The 22,054-nt window shown below is 40.7% G+C and overlaps 1 protein-coding gene across 1 annotated transcript in view; it reads left to right on the top strand.

Moving 5' to 3' along the window:
• Positions 1-19,161: 19,161 nt before the first annotated feature.
• The window catches only part of adamts18 (ADAM metallopeptidase with thrombospondin type 1 motif, 18), a 60,597-nt gene continuing 57,704 nt past the window's right edge, over positions 19,162-22,054 (top strand). Inside the window, exons 1-3 of the mRNA XM_042416634.1 lie at positions 19,162-19,539; positions 19,846-19,927; positions 21,156-21,469. Coding sequence (XP_042272568.1) covers positions 19,438-19,539; positions 19,846-19,927; positions 21,156-21,469 — 498 coding nt within the window. The 5' untranslated portion in view covers positions 19,162-19,437. The remainder of the gene's footprint in view (positions 19,540-19,845; positions 19,928-21,155; positions 21,470-22,054) is intronic.

Below are 22,054 nucleotides of genomic sequence, written 5' to 3'. Positions count from 1 at the left end.
GAAGAACACTTGTTGGCTGGTGCTGCTCCGTTTATTTGGATCTGTTGCTTGATTCATTATGCAAACCCCAGGGCTATATGCAGATGATAAAGAAAGATGTGTGTGTTGCATATTATTTCTGGAAATCAGTCTGCAAATAACATTGCAATAATCCCATGGGCACCTGTTGAAAGTTTTATTTTGCATCAATTTATTTGAGAAATGCTGTATTTTCTACTATTGATTCACTTTGCTTCATCACTGACTTTAAGGGAACTTTCTGTACTTGCCGACCCCAAAAAACCTTGAGCTTTAGCTTTTGTTAACTCAGCAGGCTTGAGACCACATAGTGAAAAGACTGCATGGTGCAGCAATATCCTGCTCTGTATTGTGTAGGTTGAGTAGGGTCGGGCACAATGAAGAGTGTGTGTATGTGTGAGTGTGTGTGAGTGTGTGTGTGTAATCCCATTTGAAATGATCTCACCTCTCTTCAGGTCACTTCATCATTGAGGCCCTCCATCTTTTGTCCTCCCCTCTCCCTCGCTGTATTTCCTTCTGTGTTTTTCTTTTCATTGAAAAAGCAAATTGGCTTACCCAGCACACACACACCACACACATACACACACGCACACACACACACCAGTGAGAGGAGAGGAGATAGAAAAGTCAACATCGCCGGCAATAATCCAGCGCTGTCCTCTTGGAGGACGGGGTGTCAGGGGTTTGTCTTTGCCCATTGTCCAGCCCTGGAGGCCCGAGACAGGGGAGGGTTTCCAGCTTCTGCCTCCAGACAATGGGGCCCTTGGAGGGGTCAGGACGGACAAAGTACAGCAAGGTCCCTGGTTCTGATAGAAGGGGTCAGAGAGGTCATTTGACCTCTCAACATGTTTGACTTGTGGTTTTGGGTGTCAGAAAGTGATCATTTTTGATTAAATTCAGTCTGAAGTTGTCTCAGGTGAAGAACAGGGGCTTGAAGGACTGAACACATTCACAGTGTCCCAAGATATCCTTAAACTAGAGCTTCCAAAGATTTTTTTCCTAATACAGCACTTAGGTTTCAACTCTCAAGCTATGGTCGTCTTGCCAACGAGACACGATTTAACATAAAATAAATGACGTCCCTGTGGTTCAATTTTCTCTTATGCTCTCTGCTTTCCTTCTACTTTGTGGTGCATTTTACAAACAAGCAAATTTATAAATACATCAAAGAGTGGCCCTTCCACCCTCGGCCCGTCAGAGAAGCCACAAATTGAGATCCACATGGCCTCACAGAAGTCAAAGGATGAGATTATCCCTAGAAAGACAGGTTCTAAATACGGCAGGCAGACGTGCCTTCCCCCCGTCGCACCCTGGTGAACCTGCTGGGTTTTCTGCTCCTGGCCGCTTGGTGTATTTTTACAAGAGATGTTTATCCTCAAAATGCCTGTTGAGCTATAATTTTGGGTCGTCCGTCCGTCTCTCTGTCTGTCTATTGCTCTCTGGGGGAGGAAGGAGGTTGTGGCTGCTGACCACTCACGCAGACTGGGTCTGAGCTGCTCACACAGCTTCTTCTCTGGTTGACAGTGGCACTGATGTTACCATGAATCACCTTTGACGTGGTCAGGACACAGCTTCTGTTCAGGGGCTAAAAAAAATGCTGTTGCAACTGTTTCATCAGTAATATTGTGTCAACGTTAGGTTGAATCCCAGAGTCCTCTGAATGTTGCTTTCATAGAACTGAAGAAATTCAGACTCCAGCTCCATTGACTTCTTTCTCTCTATTTATTTCTTTCTAATTATTTCTTAGGATGTATTGGCCATTTTGTAATTTTTTGAATTTTGTAATAATACCCTTGCAGTTCGTAAGAGTCATTATTTAACAGCCAATTTATTTGAGACTCATTTCTTTTAAATTGGTAGCAGGCCTCACACAAAAAGTTGGTAACATTTTCCAGTCTGTCCCTAATCAGTCTATCTTGATACACACACGTACGCACATTCATGTTCCCTTCAGGATGAGTGTTTGTACTAATTTTTTCTTTGCAAGCGATGGTCTTGAGCCATTGCAGCAATAATGCTTACTGGTTTCAATAACATCCCAATATCAATCATATCAGTTAGTGTCTGTTGTGTAAAGAAAGTAGCCATGACAAGGAGCGATTAGCCCATTTTTCCGTGCCATGACAGCACAACTACAGACCTGCGCTCTCTCACGTCCACCCAGGAAGTAAGTGGGCTTGACTTGGTCTGTAGGAGGACAGAGGGGGCAAGGGGGACACCAGGGCTGACTATGGGAAATCCCAGTATGCAGAGCCAAGCCAGTGGTCCTGTGCTGATGGTGAGCCAGTGGGCCATGTGTTGACTGAGATGGGTTTTGGGGTGGATGTGAAGGGGAAGGGAGGACAGGAGGGACATTGGCAGGCGACGCATCCCAGATGGAGAGAGATGAGTGCTGCCAGTTGTCACGTTGTGTTTGTAGCACGGTGGAAAACACAGAACCGCAAGTCTGGAGCTCCTGGCCGGACCTCATTATCCCATCTGAAGTGACTCACCGAGGCAGACTTTCCTCTGTTGCTGCTGTTACAGGCCTCACTCTCACTCTATTTTACTTCATGGTGCATCTTCTTCCTCCTCTTTCTTTCTGTCTTTCTTTCTTTGTATACTACTTGCATAGTTCTTCTACTTTACCTAATTACATAGATTTACAAAGGTGAATAAGGTATTAAGTAGGGGATTTAACGGAATGAAAAAGTTAAAAGCTATAATATAAATCAATGTTTAAAACACCACTTCAAAGATGGGTCGTATAAGCTTACATGCTAAATAACAGCATTTTTCTGGTGCCCTACTGTATACAATATGTGAGTCATATCTCTTGTGACCACTGGTCTTCTTTGTCAGTGCAGTTTGCGTGTTTGGCATGATGTCATTATTTTCCAGACTTTTTCTGACATATTAACTAATTTTTAAGCTTTACTGACAGGTGTACATGTAATTTGGACATGGATTATATCTCCTGTTCTCATAGTTGAAAAACTGAGGGTAAAATAAATTCACCCTACCATGACCAATGCTTTTAGTACTGTCTTTAATGTCCAAGGTTCATAAAAATGATTGAATGCTACCTGATTTGGTCCAAACAGCAGCCAGATCCATCTTATGCAGTATATGTTTGGTCTGTTATTGCCTGTCAGATCAAAAACAATGGTAACATCTGTGTTTCTTAGACAAAGAAACACTAGATAGATAAGAGTCCAGGAGAAAGGAAGATGTGATCCAACCTTTGTCTTCATATTTGATAATTTGTTCCTACACGATAGGGCTGTCACCTTCAATCGCTGTTTGTAAGTGAGACAAATGAAATGCAGTGAGAGAGAGGTTTATATGGGTTGCACCTGAATTAAAACAGACATCAAACTGCACCTCCAGATTCACATTTAAGTTTATATTTCCCTGATCTAAATGCAAATTGCAACATCCCCATGTAATGGTTGTGATGTGCAAAACTGAGCAACACACCACCTGTTCTTGATATATCACTATTCTGATAACTTTTATAGTGTCTGATTTATGTGCTTTATGACCACATTTACCCTTTGGAGCTTGGCGCTTTCTTCTCCAACATCTGTGCACCACTTTGCTGCTCGCAGCTCCTGTGCAGAACAAGATCAGCTTCAGAACTCTATACCAAACAACAGAAAGTTGTGTTACTGTTTCTGCAACTGCTTTCTGTACTCCTGGCAAGTGCACTTCACAAACAGTGCTTTCAGGAGTAGAGCATCAAAAGCCTTGAGGGGTGAAGATCTGCAGCAATTTAATGGCATTTATATCACTGAACAACTCACTTTGTTTTTCCTTTAACACTGTGATGATGCCTGAGATTTTCATTTAATAACTGTGAGATGCTAAATAGGTTCTACAACAGATATTGCGATTCGATTCCGGCTGTGGACCTTTGTCGCATGTCACCTTCCATCACTCTCTCCCTTCAAACCCTGTCATCTCTCCACTGTCCCTATGATACATGCATAAAATGCCCCCCAAAAACAATATATATGAAAAAATATATCAGTCTTATATCACCCTCATCTTTGTGGTATAGGAATCTCTTCATTAAAACATTGCTCTACAGCACTACTAGTGGTTGAAAATTTGACACTGTACCTTTAAATAGAAGGTGGAAAGTGTTTGGAGATGCAACACATTTACTCTTATTACCATTTAAGATATTTTATGACCAAGGTTAAATTTTATGTTTATTTGTCTTGTCCTCCCTCTAAAGCTGCATGACTGCTGTACAGTATGTAGCTCTGAGGCATTAATCTTCCTCTGGACACATCTGCTTTGTTTCGTCTCTTTTGTACTTAAACAGCTTGAGTCAAAAGGTCGTTGTGAAGTACAGATAGCTTCAATTTTATATTTCAAAGACCAGAGACCTCACGAAAGGTCTCACTTGGGGTCATTGCTATTATATAGTACATCTATAAAATACTGTCTGTAAGACTTTTCAGAGTACGCTTGGAGAGATGGTGCAGATGACACAGATTAGGCTCCTCTTATATCTTACTGACATGTAACTGATGAGTCCACTAACTGTTCATCACGTCTGTCTTACTCCACTCTATTTCTTTGCGTGACACATGTTAGTTTAAACTGTCATTTCTCACAGTTTACTTTATAATAGTGAATGTTAGAAGCCTAACATTTAATATCTCTGACCCTGTAAATTGTTGCCTTTTTTCAAACAGCTGATTGAGGAAAGACTTCAAAACAAACTGCTAGAAGACTTGATAAACAGTTTCCTACTTACAACATGCAAGAGCAACATGGCAATTGATCTGGACATCTCTACACAACTGATCAAATTCAGTCCAATACTTGTTGACATTTCAGCTTTGGTTCAGTTGCCCAAATCATGAAAAGAATATCTGGGATCTATTTAGCCTACTAGGTACCGATAATGTAATGCGGCTCTCCATCATTTTGGACAGTAACGATTGGACGTCATGTTGGTTTTTTATGCAAATTTTGTACAGGACTCCCACCGTTGTATGGACTGACATAAATAATGTGTCCGATCCATTGATCAGCTAGTTGATGCCCTTATTTTAGTGTTTCAGAACTGAGTTCTCTATCTTCATTAAAACGATATTCACACAAGATCTATGTATATATTTATGTAGGCTTGAAGCGTAGCTGTTAAAACTTGGTTGTTCCTTCCTGATCAGAGAACAGCAGCTGTGGTCAGTTTGAATTCTACAGAAACTCAAACCTCTCCTGCAGCATAATCCACCTCTTAGCTGTCCACTGACAAGTGTTGGAGCTAAAACATTCCTGATTGAAAGACACTTTATTGATTCATGGCAAGAAGTTTTATTTCACTTCCTCTTTGATAGCGTATATCAGTTTTTGTGTGCTCAGTTTTTACGTCATCAGCAATGCTCAGACAGGTACCACGTTGCACTGTAACCTGAAGGCTTCTACCGTCAGCTGTCCCTGTTGCCTCACCCACTAACGGGAGACAAAGAAATAAGGAAAGCAGTCTGCTCCAGAGGTCCTGAAAGGACCTAGATATGAATGGAATAGTGCTGACTGGGAGGTTTTGCCAAACATTAGCTCTTTTTATCACTTGTCACCTGACGCCTGCAACTCTTTGTCTGAGTAAAGCCATTAAGCAGGTATCCGAGGCCACCAGGGCGCCGTGTGACACAAAACAAACGCCCTCTGTTATTCTTTACCTGCGGTTCCTGGGGGAGATGGAATGAGGTAATGCTGCTCCACTTACATGATATGTGCACATGCTGAAAAAATGCTCGCCGTCTTTCACACACATGCAGGCATTTCTGATTTTCTTTAAACATGCACATACATGGATACAAACACACACAAACCTATACAGTCTGATGGAAAACAGAAGGGATGAACTGTCCCATGTCAACGTTTTCTTTCTAGGGCAAACTCTTCTGAGTGAGTCTGTAATAGAGGCTTCACTGCAGCTGCTGGTTCTTCCACCAAATCTGCCTGCTCTTATCTCCAGCTCAGGCTTGCCCTCTTCTCCAGGAGCATTAAGATATCAAAGGATTACCCCTATAGTCAGCCTTGTAAATATTTTGGTCCAATAAGGGTTTATTAAGGGCTTCCTATTTTCATTGGAGAGCAGATAAGGGGAGGGGTTGACAGCTGCTTGGATTTTCTTTCATTGGTATCGTTTATACCTTTCAGCCTCACCATCATCCTTCTCATCACTGACACAATACTTGGCCAAATACACTATTGAGTCATCTCTTGACAGAATTTCTAGCTCTGCCAAATTTCTGTTTGTGTAAGTGATATCTTTGTGTGTGTGTGTGTGTGTGTGTGTGTGTGTGTGTGTGTATGTCGGTGTGATCTGGTAGAGGCAAAATTAAAAATGAGTTGGTATCTGAAGAGCAGTGCTTGAATTTATTGCAGTACTTTTAAGAATAAAATGTTTACAGATGGGAAGTATCTAGCATTTTCTTTTTCAGCCACATTTTTTAAAAAAAAAGATTACTGGGATGCTTTTCTCTCCAAATTTAAACAGTGAGTCAGTCAGTGGTTTTGTGGCTGAGCAGAATCTCACAAAGCTTTTAAATTTGAGATATACTATGTATACTGTATACTGTATTAATGGTAACAAGGGTGTAACTGGATAACAGATTAAAAACATGGTTTGTTAGAAGGTATTTCTAAAATGACACACGTGTTTGATTCCTGGGTGGCTGGGCCTGAAAGTGTTTAGCAAGAAAACTCGAGCTGCCTTTCAAAGTCAGGTTTTAAAAGAAGCTGACATCAAGGCACTGACATGATGTCATTAATGCACTTCCAGACTTATGCTACATTGAACTGTTGTCTACCAGTTGAGACATTTAGCAAGACAGTGAACCTCTCTCTCCCTTTGTTGGCACATTACTACATTTGTTTGCACCTTACCACTACTAACTGTCGATCAGCAGTAGTGTGAAATCAATGACAGGATTGACCTAGTACAAGATACTAGGTCAAAACCTAGTATATGTCTGGACTGTGTATGGGCAATGTGTGAAATTGTAACCAGTTTCTTACAGGGATAGTCAGTGGTAGTGTCTATAATGTGAATTCCTGGATAATAAATGTTCATCTGCAATTTTCCGTAGTGGTCCCAGTAATATTTACTGGTAAAGTGTACTGAAGTAGCATATCACATGACATGGTTAAGCTATGTTTGAGTCAAAAAAAAAAAGGTTACAAATGCTTATTTTAATTATAATTATAACTGTTGTCTGTTAACTCCACCTGCTCTTTCATCTGTTTCACTCTGCAGATGTCTCTCGTTTTTCACGCTGAATTGAGTGTTTTGTCAGAATGATTGTTATTTGGGGTGCTTTAACTGTGCATGCGCCTTTTTCTGCCTCTTTCCTGGTCGATGATCATGGAGGCTACGGTGGAAATTGTAAATGAAAGTTTTGACAGCATTTTGGGTGCAAATTCAGGAGGCTTATCTCAGCCCAGTTACTGCAGTTGCAGACATCACCTGCAGAGCAGCCGCCCCACACTAAACTGATATAACAGCTACATGAGTTGCACGTTTTACCTGCAAGACTTGTGTTTTAATGCTGTTGTTCATTGTTTGTGATGTGAAAACATCAGAGAAATAAAAAGTTTGCGTCCTGGTATTAGTTCAGTTAAAAAATCCCTCAGACTCACCGCAGAGTGTCTCTCCTGCCGGCTGCTGACAGCGCTGTAAGCCAGAGAGTCGATCACACTGGACAGTAGAGGAGGAGACGCAGAGACGCTGGTACATGTCTGTTTAAACAGGAGTTTAGCTGACTTCGCTGCATTTAACACCAGAGCTGGGAGCGTCAGAGCAGGCGACACAGTCACTATGTGTTGTGCTGCTGTCCTCCGCTTACATCATCTTGCGCCGATTCATTTTGAAATAGCAACGACCACTGGGAAACCTCCAGCATGGCCAGCCGACCAATGGTGAAACTTCATCACTCACTCAGTCACTCACGGACAACCACGGTTATAGGGCTGGTCTGTCCAGCCAAAAACATTGCTCCATATCGCCTCTAGTGGTCAAAATTTCTTTTAAAGTCTGCAGAAGTAGATACAAAGTAGTTGATTATTCTGCAACATGGATGTATTTTAATACTATGCAGTATGTGTTAAAATTGGCATAGTATAGTTTGTTTGCATCTTGTATGCAAGAAATCAATGTACTTTGCTGTTAAAAGGAAATCATAAAAAACAAATTGAGACTTTGGAAAAATACAGGCGATTTGACTGAACAAAGAGAAAATATTTTCTCTAAAATTGATCCTTTATTTTTCACTTAGTAATATGTTCCTGGCGCTCTCAGCAATGTCCAAAATTTGTTGTCATTTTTTCAGCTTTGAGTAACTTCTCGACCTCTGTTGTGCATTGCGTTGAAGGACAACAGTGTCCACCAACACACACTGACAAAAGTCAAGCAACTTTAGGGTATTGTGATGGCAGAAGGGCATTTTACGACTGTCATTGAAACAACTCTCTCGTCTTTGTTGAGGTTTATTTGCTGTCGGCTGATTTACTGGGCTACTGCCTCATCACAACAACTCTACAAGAAGGAACCCCTTTGATACAGATCAGGGAGATTTTTCGCAATAACATAGCATCAGCTCTATAAAAGGGGGTAATGGACAGTGTAGTATGTGTGAATGTGTTTTGTGTGTGGGAAGCCTGCCACATACAGTGAGACCCCAGGGCAGCACCAGACCGTATCTAATGGGAATTAAACAGCGTATTAAAACATCGCCCAGTCATCTCCCTGCCCAGCCCCGTCACAGCAGTTGGAAACTTCCTATGCTTGGCTACTGAACAAGTTCGAGCTGTAGATCTCATCCAGAGACGGAGGGATGTAAACTTTGAGTTGTGCGTGTGGTATAGATTGCCCAATTGGGGGCACTGCAACGAGTTGTAAACATAATGTTGTCACACCGTTGATGAGAGCGGTGAGAGTGAATCCAAACAGTAATGTGCAGCCCTTTAAACCAAAACAATGAGCTGAAAGACACTAAAACCCTAGATAGAGCTGAGCGAAACTCCTGTTCTCTGTGAGCAACTCCTTCCACATTACACATAGTCATTTCACCCATTATTTATATGAACATTGATAACTGCAGCTTTAAACATCTTTTTAATGCATGAAGTGGAAATTTGGGTCTTTTTTCTTTGTTTTTTTCACATTTCATGGTCAGACTGTTGGCTAAAAATGAAAACAGACCTCTCCAACTCTGAAACAAGTTAAAAATATATCTGAATATCTGAAACAGTTAACAATGATTGTGCACATCAGAAACCTTGTCATTGATTTACTTTTCATACTTTTATTACTGTAACCTTTATTTTTGAGCATGTGTCAAAACAATGTTACAAATTGCTTTATGAGAGAAATAAATGGACACAGCCAGATGGGAGTGTCAGAAATATGTGCTTAATCAACATTTCTCATTAGCCAGGTAATAGAAACTGGCTGGATCAATACTGGAGCTGAGAGCAGTGTTAAAAAAAAAAGAAGGTATTAGGTATATATTCTTGTTGGTGGGCATTTAAAAAAAGTCATGATCTTTAGCACTAAGGCGTGTTTTTACACTTTAATTCTCAGAAACCAGGTGCCAGTCAAACCAAGGCCTTGGATTTTGTCTTGATGAAGTTTGAGTTTCTGTAGGCAATGTTAGTTTCTTTTTTCTTTTCTTTCAGCTATGGTGGTTATCACATCTCATTGAAACTGTCCACTTTTTCTTATGTTTATTCCAAACAAACCGCAAACATTCAATGCATTTCTTCCTGCGTGCAAGCAAATGTTTCCCAGGAAGACGATATCTTCAGTCATTGTAGGTTTATTGCACAAAAGTGGTTATTTCAGATCCTGCTGTATGTGAGGAAAAGTGTATGTGCACATCTGTGCCTGAACTAGAGTGTATATGACGGATATTTCACACACTTTTCACAATTAATTTAAAGCACAGAGATATGAAAAAAAAAGTTAATCTGAAAATAGTCTGGCCTGGTGCCACAGGAGCAGTAGGCTTTATTCTGCCCAGCAACAAACACAGAGGCACATCAAACACACACTCCGGGCAGTTAGCACCTCCACTGGCACGGGCCCACTTGACGTCATCAAAGCCAGAAATCCCAGGTGCTGATGGGATAGGAAATGGTCTCTCTGGCTCTCCCCCGACTCCTGGCACCTGGCTGACAACTGATGACATCTCCCTTTTCATGTAATGATCCCCTTGACTTCAAAGTGAAAGTAGGGGAATCCCACCTCACACACAAACACACACACAAACACACATGTACACAGAGCATAAGGATATGCATTCATGTAATTTTTTTCTTCCCAGTGTCAAGGTGTGAGATGATTATAGCTGTCATTTCCTTTTGGTAAATATTCTTTAGATGTCAAACCCCTTAAATAAAGGGTTTCTAGAAATGTGTGTTTTATGTCATTATGGTCACATTATATGAAACTTGAGACCTTTGAGAACAAACCAGAGCACAAATTGATGAATGAATGCACTGATCTCAAACAAATCTGGATGAATGCATTGTGTATTATATTTTTAAAAAGACCTGTCTCATGGTCTCCCTTTCTGCCCTTTTTTCTCATTGTAAATACTAAGAATATACTCAAAAACAAACAAATATAATTTGTTCCAGGTAATTGACCATTTGCTAAGCTCCACCTGGCCTTACTGTCTCCACAAGATTTCCATTCTTGCATGGCACTTATGCAGTTTACAATGATAACAGTGGCAGAAATTACCACTAGTAATTTTGTGTAATTTCTGAAACAATGGGTCTTTGATTTTAGAGATAGGTAGATAAAAGCAGGCTCATAATTTCTTGCCAAAAACTGTTGGTTTTACCCAGCAGATCAGCTGTAGCTAGTGAGCTAATTAAGCTAACATTAGCTCCAAAAGCGCTGTCTCCAGCCGACTCTTTTAATGTTCCAATCCTACCGAATTGTTTTAAAATGCAATTTTTTAAAAGAGGGTCTTACATATGTATGTACATGATGGCTACATACAGTACATGATATTGTGCTGAGACTGACGCTAAAGCTCACAGACACAGGCAAAAACTCTGCACTTCATACCTGTTAGAGATCCATGTAGAAGACATGTACACAAAGCAGTGTAGAGCCAGTTAGTATTATAAGTATTAACTGTTATATGTATAAGGAAAAATGTAAGACTTCTTTTGTTCTAATATAAGCCTGTTTTCACTTTTAATGTTGCAAAAGTAAAGACTTATAGGATGATAAGGACTAACATGTTCAGCAAACATAACGCTATCTTGAGTAACGCTGGTTGGGGTTACTGGAGTGTAAATCTCTCCAAATCCGATAGAAAGCAGGTCAGACTATTGTTACCCTAAATTCTGATAGCATCAAGGATCAGCTTACACACAGTGTGTATGTTAGTGCATGATGAACAGGTTTTTTTTTTTTTTTAAACAATCTGCAAACCCACAAACTGATGTAGTTAATATACTTGGACAACCACTGTTTGGGAAAGAGTTTAGCGAACCGTCAATGTGCACAATTCACAGTTTACCCATAAAATATCATACTGTAGGAGAATTGTCACTTTCCTCTTGGCAAAAGACAAACACGTCCAAGATCCTTTTCATAAGCCTGTAAAGTGAGGTCAGATATTCACTGACGAGCCATGTAACCTAAATTCTGCTGTTTTCTCCAGCTTGATACATGACTAATATCACAGATGCTGTTTTCAGAATTCTAGATGGGCCATCTGTGAGTTAAACTATAGCATTTCACGTCTTTGATGCTGGTGGGGGGTAGAGAGAGATGCCAGAAGGCCTGACTGCAGAAGAGCTACTCAGTAAAAGATGAGACTATCAATAACACTGACTAATACTGGAGACGCACACTCACTGAGACAAACAATACCTGCACGCATACACATTCATCATGAGCTTGGATCTCTAAAAACTAAAATGTAAAAATAAACTTGTATTCTCATCCTGCTAAATACATTTGTAAAATGAGTAATGTGACCTGTTTTTGATGGAATTTTATATTGTAATTCCAAGGATATCATACTCTTACACACTGTATGTGTTCTTGATCTAGTTCTTTCCCCATGGAGGAAGAGATCACACAGGGCCGCAAAAGACGAGACGTGAGTGACAGGCAAACAGATGCCTGCCACTGTGTCAACCGCTGACACAGCCAAAAATAATCTGAAGAACTGACAGAAATTCACCCCAAAATGTCCCACAGATACAAGCGGCAGGGAAATTATAAGGTCTAAAATAAAGACCAGATACAGGCGGAGTGGACAGGACTGGAGAGAAGAGGAGCATCTGGTGCTTCTGGAGCCCATGTCGGAAAAAAAGCCGTGCCACATGACAGGAAAAACAAACAAAGAAAAGCAAAATGAAAGGGGGAGAAATCAGGGGAAATGCTGAAATATTCCTGAGGGAACAACTTGCTCCTCTTCAGGTTTCACTGAAGTGTTTGACTGTTCAGTAAATAAATCCTGCGTCTGATCAGAGTCCCTGTTCTCAGCCAACACTGAACCCATCCTTGAAGGATGGGTAACCCTGAAGCGCAGTATGTATAAGTGGTAATAAGTGATGCCAGTGTACTTGGACCAACACAGCCAAGCTTGTGCACTAAACCAAGGACTCACTTACAAGGTGTGGTCTGGGGACAACCTGGAGTCCTTAACGCTGCCCCAAGGTACTAGCTACATCAAGCACTTTGCCATTTGTTAATCAATGCAACATTAATTTTTATGACATTAATGTAATTACCAGAAATAAATTAGAAATAAGAAACCTGGCAGCCTCTGTCAGTCTTCACAATTTGCCTATATTTTATGAGCCATCAGGTTGGGATACAGTGGGAAACCAGCTGGACTGTTTTCTGGCATAAAGGAAATTGTGTTCCTGGACCTGAAGATAGCTCCAGTGGGAACAGATTTATAGAGGTAGAATGCAAAAAAAAAAAAAATCACTACAAACATGCTGCTGTTCAAACACGCCACCAGGAAGGAGGATCTTCAAGTTTAAAGCTTCTGTGTGCAACCTTGTTATTTCACTGAATGTACACTGATTATTGTTGTGTCATAGGTTTAACTGCTGTCACATTTAGCAGATATGAATAAGAAAAACAACTTATATTCTAATGACATGGGGTGAAAGGGGGTCTGTGGTCAGCTGCAAATCTGTGAAAACTTTCTTTTCAAGATTCACAACCTGAAAGGATTGCTTCAGATTATTTCAAGTCTATCTTACTGTAACACAACACTCACATGCCATATGTACGCTGAAAAAGGGCATCTTCAAACGTTACGGCTTTGTTAGTATGAAACTGCCTTTGTGTTTCCTTGCTGACCCAAAGTGGAGAATTTCTAGTAGTTGCGTGTTCGGGATATAATAGTGATAGTGTTAGGGATAAACTTACTGCCAACTGCTATGACATATATCCTCACCTCATTTAGCTAACTGAGGCTGCTCAATCCTCATATTAGTGCCAGCTGATCTTAAGGGGGACTTTAAGTTCAGCTGGAAAAAAAAAAGTGTTTTGGACTTGGATGTTTGACATTTCACTGTGCAGAGTTTGACACTAGAAAGCTGTTTTCACATTCATTTGCTGAAGGAGGAAAGTTTTTCTGTGTTCACCCTAAATCTGAGTTTAAGGTGTATTGTATCTACGAGCATGATTTGTGACACTACAACGAAGCCAGTCATGGTCCAGTATGTGACTTGCACAAGTGTGACTCGGAGACCCCGGTACACATACACTGAGAATGAACTTTTCAGTTATGTAGGAGACAACTTGAGTTCAGCAATTAAACTTTTGGAATGAAAAAATATTTGCATATTCATAGATTTAGGATTTTTCAATAAGGGAGAATAAATAGATGTCATTTTAAGGTTTTCTTAGGGGGTTAATTGAACTTGAAAAAACATGAGACATAAATTATTATTCAAAGCAGTTTATTTGCATATATCTGGAGGGTATTGTTGTGTTTTTGCCAATAAATAGGACTGTGGACTTGCCCCATGTCTTACAGTAGTTATGCTATGAATTATTACAGTGAGCCAAAATTCTTTTTTCCAAAGTACTGAACCTATGGCATGTGATTATCATATTGAGATGGACTGGAAAATGTAAAACCTATCGTTTAAAAAGCACAACACACTTAGCGAGACAGAGGCCCACATTATTAAATTTGTTCAAATTATTACAGTCAGAGGAGATCATGAAATGTATCATGGTAGATGAGACTAAGCTTCTGTGTTTACAGTGACATAGCATGGAGACCATGTTCACCGTCATAATGAAGAGCTTTGAGTGCCACCTCTTCAAGTCTTACATTATGTTACCCTGTGAGTGCACATATGTTTGTGAAGGTTCATTAATGCAGCCTACTGCTTCTGAGATACCATCAACTTGTTTTAACTCTGGTTCCTCTCATGTCATGTTCCCAGGACAGAAGGCTCAGGGGATAGATCGCATCTCAGTGTGGTCTCTAAATCTTACAATCTATTTCCATCCCTGGCCAGAAAACCCAACTGCTTATATTTCCAGCTGCAACAAGATATGTTGTATGGCTTTTGGGAAACAAACAACAGACTGGCCTGACAGGCCTGGGTAACTCAACAACCCAACTGGGGGAGAGACAAAATGAGAGAAGGAGGGAGAGAGAGCGAGACTGCTAAGGGCTTCAGACAGTTGGTTTAGCATGCCATAAATAAGCACATCGTCTGTCAACACAGTGGCACGGTGCAACGAGCTGTGGTGTACCGGGGTGTAACACTGCTCAGATTTAAAAACATCTGTAGCCACCACCAACAATACAAACTACATTTTCAGGGGGAAGGAAAGAGAAGCATCCATGCTGAAAGAAATAGCTAGAAACAAAGGGCAGGAACCACTTCAACCACATTACAAAATGGCTCTCAGCCCACAATTTTTTCCACTTTCCTTTCTTAATGTTGTGTATTTCGGTGTGGCATAGGACCAAATGGGTCGGCTGGGGCAGAGTAATCAGGTAGTCAGCGGGAGTGTCAAACACAGGCAGCTTATACAACAACTCAGGGACCTTCTGCGGAACTGCGGAAACAGTGTGGTCATGTTTCTTCACTAACTCTACATCACACTGTGCAGATGACAGTGCAATTACCCTCCAAAGTACAGTGCAGGAAATTTCCCAGCAACCTCAAATCACTGACACTTACACTAACACTTAGGCCAAGTACAGGGCCACCAAAATTACATCTTACATCTTAATGACAACCAGACGTTGTAATGAGCCAATGAGGTGTAATATCATCATAAGGGTGTCTCTTCCAATGGAGAAGTTTGTTCCATAATGTGACATCCTTTATTGTAAAAAAGTGAATTTTCTTTTTTAAGGTTTTGAAAGCACAATATTACACAATGCATTTTAACATTGCACAGAACCCCTCACCCTTTAACGGGCTGTGAGGGTGCCCCTGCAGATCTGCACACTGATGTTTTTGTTGATTTCAATTTTCCCGGCATGCTTCACTGCTACATGCTAAACAGAAGTCTAAAGAGAAAGTGCCATTCTTACAGGCTCAGTATGTTCAACTTGGTTTTGTTAGGGTGAACACACCAACAATATCTGGTGCAGGCTGTAAAAATGGCTGTTAAAAAACAAACCTGACATGTTGATTTCAATTACAGAAAGAGCAACGCCACAATGAGACAATTATGCAATGATGTCCAATCTGCCCCATCTGTCAGAAAAAAAGGCTACCAAACTGCCTGCAACATCCACCTGGGAATACAGCATGCTTTCTGCCAACACAGTGCCAAGGTTTTGCTTCTGGATCTGCTGCATCCACTAAGGTTGTCAGAGTAAATACAGAAGATGCAATATGTGGGTGGCACCTTTGAAGGAGATGGGCTGAATAATACAAAGTAATGTAATGAGTAATGTAATGAATTCTTCACTGAGAAATAAGTAATGAATAATGGATGACATTTTTCAATTAACTTGCACACTGCTGCTAAAATGTTCCTGATGCTCTGATTGTGTCTCCTGCATGCTTTAGCATGCTATATGGAATGCAAAGCCTTTTTGAGATACTACAGCAACTTTCTTATGTTAATACAAAGGGATGCATAGTAGGACAATTGAAAAGACAGACTGGGTCATTTGAAGGCATTTCATTTGCATATGAGCTAGCAGTTCTCCAGCTGCTACGAATGCATGTCCATCAGGAGTAAAATAAACTGTTTGCTGTTAAGATTGTTGTATTGGTCTTCACCTTGGTCTTTTGTTTGCTTCTACCTGCAAGACATTTCTGGATACCTCTCATGTTGTTGATTTAACTGGTTCCTGGTTTGACTGTCTGGAGAGATAAATCTGTTATCTGGCACAGCTGATGTCACTGTCTATACCACCCTTGCATCCCTCAGAATTCCATGCATATTGCACAATTTTGCACCTCATGATGTATGTCCAATGCCAATGATCAGTGTCAATGCAGGAAGTAGCGAGCACTGACTTTCATGCAGGAGATAGGAATTTGTGTCGTGTCACAGACCTGCAATCAACGTTCGCCTTTTTTTTACTAACTCAAATCACAGTTATTCCCTAACCATAACCATGGCTAACCCCAAAACATACCTTAACCATACCTTATTTGCCATAACCATAATTTTCCCCTTACCTTAACCATACTATGTAGAAAGCAACCTTTTTTAAAACGTTGGTGTTGGAAGTAAAAACAAATGTTGGCATTGAACCTGCAAATTTGTCCAATATCAACATTCCTGTCTGGTGATAGGGTTGGTGTATATGGGTAGATTGGATAGATTATGCAATGTGGGACGGTGTTGAATTCACACATCAAGGAAGCCTGTGCTAGTTGATCATCTTTGATCTGCATGATAAAAATCATCATGAAGATCAATAAATGCATAGGGTTGACCCTTTATACGATGCTTTTTGCAAGATTATGTGCTGTAAAACTATCACAACGAAGTGTTCCTACAGCACCCTGTTGTAATACTATAGGTCTAAGAGCGTAGCAGATAAAAAAAATTCCACAAAGGGTGATTTGGTCAGTATACTCTAAACACAGGATTAAGTAGCGCAGACATTCTTAAGCCCCATGAGAATATTGAGGGGTTATTGGTGATGTTGCATTCGGGCAGCACTTTGTGCCCTGCCAGAAAAGCTGGCAAGAGCTGTGAGAAGCCTTATTATGCTCGACGGAGTGTGAATATCTGTGTAGTGAGTTGGCTGTACACTTCAGCAGTGTGTCTGTCGGTGCATTCCACTAACCTATCCAGGTGTTTGCCAGCCACTGGAATGGAAAAGGCTACTGCAGGACCACCTGTTCACAACAATTAGGATTACACACATGCTTTACAATACCAGCCAATGAAGTGTCCCTTTAACAAGTCAGATTTAACCATATGACTCTTAAACGCTTCAACAATATGACTCCATTTTGGCTGGTTTAACTGACTTGTAGAACACCGCTGAAAGGAGGAAGAACTGAGTACAGCACAATGCTGCCTTCAGGTGTTGTCAGAAATGTCAAAAATATTAAGCTGAGTGACCCTAGAAAGTCCATGCTTGCAGAAAATGTTTTGTGTCAATTTTAGAAACAGCAATTCACTTTCTAATGGGCTGCAAACTTTTTAGAAAACATATGCTGACCACATTTACAACAAAAACCCTACATAAATCATCTTTAATGCTTTTTTTTTTTAAGCTACGGCTTGTATTAGTTTTATTGTGATCATGTGCATTTGTCCTCATTTGTTCTTGTTTTGGGCACAGGCTTTACTCAGTGCATTGTTGTATTGTTTTTGTCAGTGTGTTGGTATAATGTGATGAAAGCATCATTTCATTCTCAACCCGAACATAAAACATTTCGCTGACAGTTCCACAGCTGCAGATGAAACACTGCTTAATATGGTCAGACATACTTCAGGGAGTCCTGCAAATAATCATGTAATGCTAGAATGGCTAAGCAGCATCCTTTATTAGTTTGTGCAGCCCAGCAACTAAACATAACAAATGTGCAATACAAAGAAGATGTAGGAAATGAAATATCTTGTCTGTAAATTTTGTCGAGACTGAAACAAAGTTGTAGAACAATAAAACTAAAAGTTGCCATTACACATGGACCATGACCAAATGTGTGGGCATGACACACCCTGATGAGTTTTGGTGTTGATGTTGACATTTGCAGTATGTTTTTTCATTTTTTTTGTTCATTTGCACAGCCAATTTTCAAGTGCAGGGTATTAAAATATACAGTATAACCTGTAAAAAAAACCTGTAACTTTGGAAAAAGGGAGAGAAAACTGTCAGAGCTGACGCAAAAATCAATATATGTATACGTAATATAATATATGTTGAACATACGGTCAAAAGCTCCAGAAAACATGTAGTAAGTGGACCTTGAAAGCACTTACTACCTACATGTTTTCTAACAACAACAGCAACTATATTGTCAATTGCTGTTTTCATGTTGAGGATGCACTTTCAAGCTTGTCTCATAAATCAACATGGATGAGAAGTCCCACAGATGGTAGATTTAATATCTACATTTGACAAGACAACAGAACAATCTCAGTATGTTTATGGTGATGACCACGTGATACAGTAGACAGCTCCAGAACAATCAAATAAGTGGACCTTGATTTGAGACATTTTTTGTCATTTGCCACCTAGACTTCATGCTTCTAGATTTATAGGCCAAAACAACATTCCTTGTTAGAGCACCACCATCTGGCCAATCTATATATTTCTTGACTGAAAGGGGATATGAAATCTTTACAACAAATCTGACGGTTCTCAAACGTAGTCTTTAAAGTTTATAACAGTTGGAAAAAACTGGAAGAATGACAAATGATTGTCGGTCTGAAGTCAGTCATTGTTCTGATTTATTTTTGCCGCACTTCATTCTGGCAATATAAATTTAGAAAATCTGAAGAAACCATTAAACTTCTAAAAAGAAATGTACGAGCGGCACCTGAAGGCAGCAGTCGTGCAGCTGCCAAGAGGAGAATCTCTTTTTCTTCTCTTTTATCTACGCGTGGTAAATGATGCTGCGCGCTGATTGGCTGCTGGCCGCTGACTAGTGCTCCATCCAGCAGGCCGACTCTCACAGAGCCGGGCTGAGTGCTCAGTCAGCGCTCCTCCTGGTGCTCCCCGACTCTGCTACCTGCTGCCGCTCCTCCTCACACACACACCACACACACAAACACACACACACACACACACTCACACACACTCATGAGTGCGCACCACCGGTTGCTGCAACCTGCCGACTTCACCTGAACGAGCAAAGAACAGAAACACCAAACAATGCGTGCATATTGCATTATGCGATACCGCAGGTTATTACTACTTTTGCGCTCTTTTAGGAGGTAACGGAGGAGTTGTAAGCTTGCATGCCATCATCATGGATTGCTTTTTTCTTCTGATATGGACTTTACCCATCCCGCTGGTCGGCTGCACCTCAGTCAAGCTCCTCTCCACTCTCTTGTCCTGGAATATTATCAAGGCATGTGGCACTTAATTAGAAATGCACACACTCTTAAATCCAACACCTGCACCTATTTAGTTTTGGACTAAAACAGTTGTCTCTTTTCAGCATGGTTTATGTCAATAACAAACTGCACTTTGTCTGCACTGCTGTTGTCATTCATTGTGGTGAAAAGTCAGACAAGTGATTGTCATCCCAAATTAAACAAAAGTGCAACTCATGTTTCAACAGAGGAACTCCATTTATCACCTTTTTGGCTTCCACTCCTTCCAGTGCTTGCAACCTGTTGCTACCTGTCCAATTATTATTATAATTTTTTTGCAGACGCTGCACATTTACTGCTCACACTCCTCCCACACCGTTTCGGCCAGCTATTCTTCCAGCAACAGCCACGGATTAAATCATGGTGAGTACTTATCTTTTGACATCTATGAATGTTTCTTCCAGCTGGCATGATTCCATGTTTGTAGAGAGAGAGAAATTGGGAATTAAATGAGATATATGGCAGTGATGGGCTCAGTGATATGACCAGTGGTTCCCAAAGTGGGGAAGACCATGATCTTCAAAGAACCAATTAGGAATATTACAAATTCAGTGTCAAATGGGGTGACATATCTCATGTTTATGTGGTAAAAAATATATTTATTATGTGCTGACACTACTGCAGTAGCGACCAATGAGTGCAGTGCACACTTAGGGATTCCCTCTTGGCTGCTTTGTCCTGTAGAAACCATGGAGGCAAGTTGAGATGATTTGTGTGCTTTGATTTACTGAGTGAAGAAGGGAGGTGGACTTCTCCCGGCAGACACTGCATAGGAGGGTGATCAACATGCAGAAAACCTTTGTTGAATCAACTAGGCTGAAAGAGAGAGGAAACAATGCAAGAAGGAAACTTCTGGAATTGTTATAACTTCTGCCTTTACTATCATAAAGTGCCTCCCACTGCTCTACTCTATTGAAATGGTTAGTGAATAAATAATTTTTGCATTTTATTAGACTGGAACTCCATGACAACTGCATGAAATCAGGACATCATATATTTACAACCTCTGGTTCTGAAGTTTTGACCCATATCTGACATCCATGGAAGTATGATGTTGGCGTTCAAGGCTACTGTTAAAAACCATCTGTGATACATATGATGTGCTGCGCTCTGGGCAACAGTCGAGCACTGAACCCTTCACCCGAACACAAGCTTGTCAGTTTAGTGTCTGTGATTTTGTTTCCTGTGGACAATTCTTAAACCTGTTGGTGATGTACCTTGTTTTTGGGTGCATTTGTGAATAGAACTGGCTTAATGCGACCAGGTCAATTCTAAATTTGATATCAGAACTTTTTTCAACTATCAAAAAATATCTTTTTTCAGTAATAAAACCAGAATGAAAAGCAATTACTAGATAGATAGACCTTTATTTTCATACTGTAAGTATGGCGTCACTGTTACTCTCTACTCACATGTAAAAGCAAGAGCTAAATGCAAGTTTTCACACTCCTCCTTGGCCAAATACATTCTGGGAAATGTTGAAGATATAGCTGAAGCAGAAGGAGATGAAGCAAGTGTGTACGCCAAATAACATAACTCAAGTCAAAGAGCGACTTTCCTTTGACCTCATGTCCATCTCTCTCCTCCTCAGACTACGTGTTTGTAACCCCGGTGGAGGTGGACGCTGAGGGAGGATACCTGACCCACGATGTGACCAGGCGAAGCCATCGCAGCAGGAGGTCCCTCTCTTCGTCTCTGCACTACCGGCTCTCTGCCTTCGGGCGACACATGCACCTGGACCTGCGTCCGTCCTCTGTGGTTGGCCCAGGGTTCACTGTGCAGACTCTGGGCTCGGATGGCATCGTCACGGTGTTCGAAGATGCAGAGTTTGACAACTGCCTGTATCAGGGATTTATCCGCAACCTGTCGGCCTCCTCGGCAGCCATATCGACCTGCTCTGGGCTGGTAAGTGTTTGCCAGCAACTTCTCGGTTCCTTGGGGCTCCTGTTGGCATTGCAAGCTCCTCTCATGTGAAAAAACTCTACACTTGTTATATATTTTTTAGCTAAAATTGATTACATGGTTATCCCCTTAAGTGGATTACATGCTTTCTCCTTGTTTTTGAGAAAATTCTCCATCCCTTGGGTGGATGAAACATTTCCAAACCATTTTACATTACCTCAAAAACACTAATAGGAATACTGGAAATAAAAGGCTTTCACTCAAAAGATTTTGGGCTCAATCTCTACCTCAAACTCCTTGCCTTTATGCCTTTAAAAGCCTTTGTTCCTTTAATAATCAGATTGTTTTGATGCAGCATTGTTGGCACAATTAAGACTTTGGTAATACTATGGGTGAACTGCAAAATGACATCATTGCCCATGAGAGTAAGCATCGTTTTCTAGTGCTTTGTCAAGTACTTCTTTGAACAATGGGAGGAGTGGAAAAACAAGAGAATGTGAAAGGAGAGAAGAGGAGAGAAACTACACTGATGAAGAAAGGCCATAATCCAGTTAACTGTTAATTGTAGAGCCAGCACCCAGAGCACAA

This window comes from Thunnus maccoyii, chromosome 1, assembly GCF_910596095.1.
Source record: "Thunnus maccoyii chromosome 1, fThuMac1.1, whole genome shotgun sequence".
NCBI classification, from domain to species: Eukaryota; Metazoa; Chordata; class Actinopteri; order Scombriformes; family Scombridae; genus Thunnus; species Thunnus maccoyii.
The sequence above is the reverse complement of the archived record's forward strand: the minus strand, read 5'-3'. Positions and strand labels throughout refer to the sequence as shown.